This window comes from Prosopis cineraria, unplaced genomic scaffold (genome assembly GCF_029017545.1).
Source record: "Prosopis cineraria cultivar Desert tree isolate PC_DT_omini unplaced genomic scaffold, ASM2901754v1 PC10, whole genome shotgun sequence".
NCBI classification, from domain to species: domain Eukaryota; kingdom Viridiplantae; phylum Streptophyta; class Magnoliopsida; order Fabales; family Fabaceae; genus Prosopis; species Prosopis cineraria.
In genome coordinates, this window is record NW_026555341.1 from 35372510 (window position 1) to 35381381 (window position 8872).

Consider the following 8872-nt stretch of genomic DNA (forward strand, 5'->3'; position numbering starts at 1 on the left):
TCAAAACAAAAATTAAAAATTAAAAATGATGAGTTTATTTATATTTTGTAATTGACAAAATATGAAAAAAGATATAAAAGTCATTGAGATACTAATAGTGAAAATGGAATGTTTGGAGTGACTATAATTTCAAAAAACTAGGATATAGACAGAATTTGAAATTACAAAAAAATTATAATTTGAAATGAATTTGAATTAAAATTAAATCTAAAATTTATAAATTTTGTGTATCCAAATAAGGGATTTAGTTTAAATTTAAATCTAAATTCATATTAATCCAAATACACCATTAGTGTTTTTTTTTGCTTTTCCACTGAAAATGCAATTATGCAATTTTCAATGTAAAGTTATTCTCACATTACTACCAATGACTTATTAGAACATAAAAGAAGTTCTACATTTAAATATTAGACGATTAATTATAGATATATAAGCTTAGGAAGTATCTAATCAAATGGATTAACTAATCTTTAGATATAAGATTTCTTTTTTATTCTAATATGACTTAGCTAATTACCAAACACATGTCAAAGGCTCCTTACTTACTTCATGGCAGCATCAGTTAAGGTTTTTTTTTTTCCCCCTCCAATGAAAACCCAGCTCTTGTCCAATTCCTAATGGCTTAACAAGCTACGTTATTTGTTGATATTCTTTCATGAGGATGTTATATACCATGAGAAAATTTTGCAATAATCACATTTTGATGGCTTTACTAGGACAGTTTCGAGTGTGATGATTTGGGTTGCACAAATTTCATCAATCGGATGGCCAATTAACAACTAAATTGGGATGGCGAACCACTTTGTTGTCTCAAATGTATATAACTTAACTAAAGTTTGAATTTAATGTAAAAGAATTGCCTACATTTAATATCCCACCATATTTCAAATAAGATTACATTCAATAAGAAAATGCCTGCCAATGATAAAAAAATATAATTCAAACTCTCGACCACATGTTGACAAATGCAACGCAAAAGATAACATTTTGTTAACCTAGTTTTTTTATCATAGCTCTGTTATAGGAGTTTAAGTGGCTTAGGTGACTGTTTTTGCCCTTTTTTTTGTGGGCATGATTCCCTTATCTTGATACTTCATTTGAGCCACAATATAAGTCCCTTTCTAGGAGCTTTACTTAATTTAAAATATAAAATATTAGATAGGAGTTATATATATATATATTAATTACATCTTTACTTTATTTCTTTATTGATGATGGTATTTTGAATAAGTCAAATTTATATTTATTATATTTAAAGTAGAACAGGTAATTCGAGCCAAGCCTAAACCTGTCTAGAAAAGTTAGAGCATGACTTGATTATATGAGCTTTTTTAAGAGGGCATGATACTTTTAGCCCAATCTGAATAAACTTGGTCTGGATTAAGCCTGGCCATTAAAATTTTTTAACTCTATATGTATATAGAGTTAGTAATCTTGGCCAAATTCGACAGACTAGCCTGAACTTGGCCAAAAAAAGTTAGGACTGAGTTTGGTTATATATACCTTTTAAAGAGAGCAGGATACTTCAAGCTCGATCCGAATAAGTTGGCCTAAATTGAGCCAATCCAAATAAGTTCGGTCTACTCGAATTATAGGCTCTAATTCAAAGGCATGATCAAAAAGATGTTGACATTTTTAGAAAATAAAGATTTTAACTAATTTTTTTAAAAATATAAATTAATTAAGAATAATTTATATTGTGATCCAAGGGAATATATGATAACTTGAACAATCAAGACTTGATGAGTGTCATGCCTATTTAGATTTTAATAATTAGGCGCCTATTATTTTGTTGACAGTCAGAAATATAATTTCACATAAAAAAATTATGACAAATAATTTCTTGAGAATTTCAGAGTAATTATTTCATGTCATAGTATTATTTTATCATTTGTCCATTTTAAGGAGATTTATTTGCCATTTTCTCAATTTTAAATTTTAATTACCAACAATTATCACTATTATTAATTATTTAAATTATCAATTATTAATATGTATGATAAATTATAAATAGACTGCAGTAAATTTCGCCCATTTCCGTGGAGAGGAGAGGATGAAGCATGGGAGAATGGAGGGCGATCATACCAGGCCAAGTCATACATTCCATTCGAAATTGTCGAAGTCAAAAATCCTTAAACGACACCCCCTAGCCTTCCCAACAACGTCCACCTGTCCCTTGCTTCCACGTTTAAATCAAAGCCATTACAAAAGCACAATACTTTAGATTATTAAAATTTAAAACTTTAAAAGAATTTGGGGGAAAAAATAGCCTCCCCATTTTTGAGCTTTGTTGTTTTACATGTAGTTTCATTTTTCACTGCCACTCACTCCGACGCCTCAAACCCTAGCGCACTCTTTCCAGTTCTCTCTCTGAAGCCTTCCCAAAATGGCTTCACGCAGACTCGTATCTTCTCTGATTAGGTCTTCCCTTCGTCGATCTTCGACTCAATCTTCCATTACCAGCTCTAGGCCTAGACTTTCTTCTTCGACTGTGTCCGGTCGTCCTTCTCCGTATGGCTACCTCCTCAAGCGGGTCGCTGAGTACGCTACATCTGCTGCAGCCGCTGCTGCCCCGCCTCCTCCGGCCAAGAAGGACGCGGGAAGTGGTGGTGGGAAGATTGTTGATGAGTTCACTGGCAAGGGTGCGATCGGTCAGGTGTGCCAGGTCATTGGTGCCGTCGTCGATGTTAGATTCGAGGAGGGATTGCCTCCGATCTTGACTGCCCTTGAGGTTATGGACCATTCGATTCGATTGGTGTTGGAGGTGGCTCAGCATTTGGGGGAGAACATGGTTAGGACTATTGCTATGGATGGAACTGAAGGCGTTGTTAGAGGACAGCGCGTGCTCAACACTGGATCGCCTATTACCGTGAGTCTCCAATCGCATTGTATTTCTTGATCGCATCCCATTGTTACTGTTTTTCGAGTTTTGAAATTTGACTTGGCTACGAAAGTTTGGGTTTTTTTGGGAGAGTTTGACTTTCTGGTGCTTATCTACATCGAACGATCTCAAGATAGGTCAATTGCACCATAAGCCTGGAGGCTTTTAAAATGTCACACAGATCTGAGTGTACTTTGACTCCTTTGGAAATTGACCACAGTATGTGCGACCATTTTGGTCGCTATAAATTTCTGCTAATGTTATAGTATAGCCTAGTCGGAAAATCATATTGTTCCCTGGTTTTGTTGTGGGTTCAATAGCATGAAGATCGAGATCAAGAATACTGCGCAAATTTGCTACATTCAATGCGTTCAAAAGTAGAATATGTTTAGATCATTATCTTGAGCAAGTCAGATGGATAATTTTTAATGCTGGATAAATTCTTGGATTTCGTTCGCCTCGCCTATCACCTATTTTCTGATACATTTTATGCTTGCTCTTTAGGTTCCTGTGGGTAGGGCTACCCTTGGGCGTATCATTAATGTCATTGGAGAGGCTATTGATGAGAAGGGTGAACTCAGTAAGAAATCGTAAAACAATTTGTCTGTCAGTACGTGATTAGTTGTGCTGTTATTTTGGTGAGGTGTTTTTACTGACTGTATTGTTTTGATTTTCATAGAAACTGAGCACTTCTTGCCAATTCATCGAGAAGCTCCTGCTTTTGTTGAGCAAGCAACTGAACAACAGATCCTTGTTACAGGCATTAAGGTGTTTCTTCTTCTGCTTCTTGGTTTCTTTTTCTGGTGGATCATTGGAGTAAAAATTTGTTTTTACTTCGCACCCATATGTTTTGAGTGTCTGGGAATGCATGTATTACAACTGGTGCCGTTCCTTTTTTTTTTTTATTACTATTGCCCTCAGGTTGTGGACCTGCTCGCACCATACCAAAGAGGTGGAAAGATTGGATTGTTTGGCGGTGCTGGTGTAGGAAAAACTGTGCTCATCATGGAACTTATTAACAATGTTGCAAAGGCTCATGGTATGTGCATAATGCACTTCATTACTTGAAAGCACTTCATTTCTTGAAAGATGATCTGGCTCCTCTCTCTATATTAGTGCTGAGTATTTTGCTTTGCAGGTGGTTTCTCTGTGTTTGCTGGTGTTGGTGAACGAACCCGAGAGGGTAACGACTTGTACAGAGAAATGATTGAGAGTGGTGTCATTAAGCTTGGTGACAAGCAGGTGAACATAATGTTTTGTGATATTCAACATTGTTCCTATATTCCTTCTACAAGTGTGATGCTTATGTCTTTTATTTTACAGAGTGAGAGTAAATGTGCTCTTGTATACGGTCAAATGAATGAGCCCCCTGGTGCTCGTGCCCGTGTTGGTCTGACTGGGCTTACAGTTGCTGAACACTTCCGAGATGCTGAAGGGCAAGATGTGCTTCTTTTCATTGACAACATTTTCCGCTTTACCCAAGTACGGATCCTACCTGAGCTAACTTCTGTCCTGTTCAGTACATGTGATCATTATTAGTCAACTTACATTGTGATTCATCATTTAGGCCAACTCAGAGGTGTCTGCTTTGCTTGGTCGTATCCCTTCTGCTGTCGGTTACCAACCAACCTTGGCTACTGATCTTGGAGGTCTTCAAGAGCGTATTACAACCACCAAGAAGGGTTCAATTACCTCTGTCCAAGCTATTTATGTGCCTGCTGATGACTTGACAGATCCGGCTCCTGCTACCACTTTTGCTCACTTGGATGCTACAACTGTGTTATCACGACAGGTTTGGTTGTGTCTTGTGAAGTATCTGTTGCACTGATGTTTCTGTCTCATGGTCTAATTAACAATTTTGAAATTACTGAACAGATCTCTGAGCTGGGTATCTATCCTGCTGTGACCCCTTAGATTCTACTTCCCGTATGCTTTCACCCCTTATATTGGGTGAGGATCATTACAATACTGCTCGTGGTGTACAAAAAGTGCTTCAGAACTACAAGAATCTTCAAGATATCATTGCCATTTTGGGAATGGATGAGCTTAGTGAAGATGATAAATTGACTGTTGCTCGTGCACGTAAAATCCAACGTTTCTTGAGCCAGCCTTTCCATGTTGCTGAAGTCTTCACTGGTGCCCCTGGTAAATATGTAGACTTGAAGGAGAGCATCAACAGCTTCCAGGTATGATTTTGTCCTATTGAGTAAATACTACTTTTGGCTATTCCATTTCCTTTAGATTTTAACGTATAACTAATCATGAAATGGAAAACTTGATATTTGCGTTTCCATTTAGCCGATCCAAAAAAAAAGTATCTTTTGTTTTCTATGTAGAGATGGTAATTCGGGTAAGTCGGGCTCAATTTGGGCAAGGCTTGAAGTATCCTAACTCTTTTAAAAAACTCATAGTCAAGCCTGGCCCTAACACTTGGCTTGGCTTAAATGCCTCAAACTTTTTTAAAATATTTTTTTTAATTTTTAAACCAATTTTAATTTTTAAATAATTCTATTAAGTATAAAATATTATTTTAACTTTAAACGAATAAAATAAAAAATAACCTATCAACTTTGTACTTAAGAAGCTGTGTTATTGTTTTGTTGTATTATATGTAATTTATTCATGAATGTTTCCTTTACTTATAAAGTAATATTTTAATTGTTTAAACATTGCTCTTATCATAGTCATATATAAATGTTTTATATGTTTTAATTAAATTGTATTATTTTTATTTTGATTAAGTTAATCTCAATTCAATCATGGTTATACTACTAACTTAAAATTATCCTGGTTGGTTTAAAGTTTTTAATAATTTTTGGGTAAATTGTACTTTTCATTTTTATGAATATAAGAAAAATAGCCATCGTTATATTATATAAAGCAAAATTGTTTAATTATGAGTAAAATGTTATTTTTTTTTGGAATCGGTTTTCTTTAACTTTTTATATTGTTTAACCTTTACATACAATGATTTTTATTGTAGTTTATTCTTAATTTTTAACCAAGTCTAATATGAACAATAACAAAGTAATTTTTCAAGAATATTGTACTATTTATTATCTTTATCTAGTGGTAGAGTCGGCGTACATGTCCAAATTTTATTTTAAAATTATTTTTAATTTAAAATTAATTGTCTTATTTTATAAAAAATATAAAATTAATTTTTTCATATGCAAATGACGTATAGGATTCAATTTTTTTAAAAGATAAAAATCAATATTAAAATATATTTTAAATATTATTTTGAGATATTTTATTGATTAAAAATAATAAAAATATGAAAATATAACTATTTTGGTATAAAAAATAAAAAATAACTATAGTAATACACTCATATATAATGTTTTGGTATAAAATGATATAAAACTTAAAAAATTAATTAATATTTATCATATTTTATATATTTTTTAAAAATTTAATTTTTATTTGAGTATTCAGACCCAAATGGGCCCGAACATTAAAAGATTAATATTTTTTTGGGCTTGGCACTCAATTTTTCGAGTGGGTTCGGGCTGATTCGTCGAGTTGGGTCCAAATTATCGGCTCTACTTCTATGTGGTGGTATCTGCTCCCTTGCCCTTAGAAAATACATCGGGCTTGTGATGCTCTTAAAGGACTTTTAACCTTAAATTTAATTACGATTTGTTTGAGGTACTTGACTGACTTGCATGATTTAATGCACTTGGCTATCTAGAACTTTGATCCAAGCATTCCAGTTGCTATTCATGGCTATGAATCAGTAATTTTAACTTGTATTGGGATTTCTTTTTGCCTTTTAAAGACCGAAAAGGACCATTGTGAAAGTAAACTCCCTTTCAAAAGCAGAGTAAAAAGAATATGTTAATTCTTACAAGGCAGTCTCTCAATGTTTGTGTCCTGTTTGTTTCAGTCATTTTGGATGGTGGCATTTGTCTTTTGCTAGTTAACCAATATATATACCCTTCACATTGGTTTTCCTTCTGAACTCTGACACAAAATGTTTATTTTGTTGTTTTTTTACTTGCCAGGGTGTGTTGGATGGCAAATACGATGACCTTCCTGAGCAATCATTCTACATGGTTGGAGGTATCGACGAGGTTGTTGCAAAGGCAGATAAGATTGCTAAGGAATCTACATCATAGGTTCATAACCACACAGCGTTCCTACTATGTTGATCCGTTTTTTGATAGTTGCATAAATCAATAATTTAGGAACTCTGGGCAATGCCGAATGAAAGAATCTTTCAATTTTTTTCTCTTGGTACCAAATGTGTCAGGATTTTCCATTCCCATTTCAAATCTTTGTTGCCAATTGTGAAAGTGAAACGGAGCCTGTGGCCCCATGCACCCCCTTTTCTATTTGTGCCAATAAGGGGAAAAAGGCAAGAGAACATGTACATTTCTGCTGTTCTGGTTCAGAAACTTGGTTGCATTAATGTTGAAAACTTTAGCTGAGTTTTTTCCCATGTTTGAGGAGTAAACCTAAATCTTCTTGAGTGCCTTTCTTTTCTTTTCTGCTTCTTTTAGCTATTTATAGGTGTCATATTAATGGATTTTGGTGGGATAAGCAGCACTGAAAAATCGTTAGTCATGGATTTGGGCGCGCTTCACGAAGGATTTCTTCATGAAATGCTAACAAACCATTCAGTTTTCAGGCTGCTCCACTGTATTTTTCCGGACATTTCATCAACTTCGTTGACAGGTTTTCTGGTCTATTTTTAAATTTAAATTGAATTTCAATTCAATCGACAAATTTTATATATATATATATATATATTTTAAATTTTGTGGTGTTCCAACGTTTTTGCAGTTTTTGTAACTTCATGTAACTTTTTTTGGGTGAATGTCATGAAATAATTTTTTTTTAATCTGCAAGTTACGTATGCAAATTGTGTTGGAATGACTCAATTTTTTTGAATCAAACTGAAATGGTTTCATAACTACAAATGCGGCCAAGTCAAGACTAACACGGCTGAATCGTTCATCATTCACCCCCTCAGACAACCAAGGTGTGGGATGTGACTCAATTCAAAAACTGTTTTATAACCAAATCAAAATTGTATGAACTAGCTACTATTTGATTACAATGATGCTTGTATTTTATTTTTTTTGGGATACGAAGTCAAATTATATTTGTAATAAAAGGATTGTAAGAAAAGTCCAAGACTACCTAACATAGAAGATGGATGGGTCTGGATCACATACGCTAACAGACATAACTAAAAAAACAAACGAGCAAACAAAGCCGAAGAGCTTAACATGAAGAGGCCAAATGTTTGGGCACTGGAAGTTACTGCACGAACATTAGAAAACAGAGCAGTCAACATTGAATACCCAGTTCTTCTTGCGTACGCAAATGTGAGATAGTTCTAACCAATTAGACAGCAAGAGATGAACTTACTCATGTCCATGTTACTACCTTTTAGCTATTTTATCAGAATTAAGAAATGACAGTTAACTTGTTATATACTTCCTCCGTTAAAGGCATTTTTTGATAAATTGAATATTTAAAAATATAAGGTAATTTTAATTTTTTGAGGTGTAATCATTGCTTTTTTTAAAAAATATTTCTATTGATAGTGATTTTAAATTTATTATAAGGTGCTTAATAGAAGTAATTATAAGAAGATAGGGTTAGTTTAAAAGTAGATAACTACTTTATTGAAGGGTGAGATTCGATTAAAAATGTCTTATATTTTTAAATGGAGGGAGTACATCTTAAAATGAGAAAAGAAAATTCAACTTTATCCCATTAAAATTTTTAAAAAAAAGAGACAATATATGATGAGCCATAAAATTAAATTTGCAATAGGGATAAAATTGTAAAATGATAACAAATAATTGTTGACGTGTTTTATATTAAGGACTAGAAAATTTTTCAGAAGGTATCATGTAATAGAAACTGTCATGCAACAGAGACAAGGGAGAGAAATACCACAGCATAATTGAGAGCAAGACTATAATGCGAAATCGCCAAAGCAAATAGACTTGGTTTTTCTCCCATACGGTTACT

At 33.6% G+C, this 8872-nt stretch overlaps 1 protein-coding gene across 1 annotated transcript; it reads left to right on the forward strand.

Annotated features, from left to right (window-relative positions):
- The first annotated feature begins 2291 nt into the window (after positions 1–2291).
- On the forward strand, positions 2292–7325 carry LOC129323088 (ATP synthase subunit beta, mitochondrial-like). The gene is given in 10 exon segments (XM_054969644.1): positions 2292–2869; positions 3386–3461; positions 3561–3649; positions 3803–3920; positions 4020–4123; positions 4205–4363; positions 4449–4673; positions 4757–4781; positions 4784–5067; positions 6889–7325. Coding segments are annotated over 10 exon segments (1677 nt in total). The 5' UTR covers positions 2292–2386; the 3' UTR covers positions 7003–7325.
- Positions 7326–8872: the final 1547 nt, after the last annotated feature.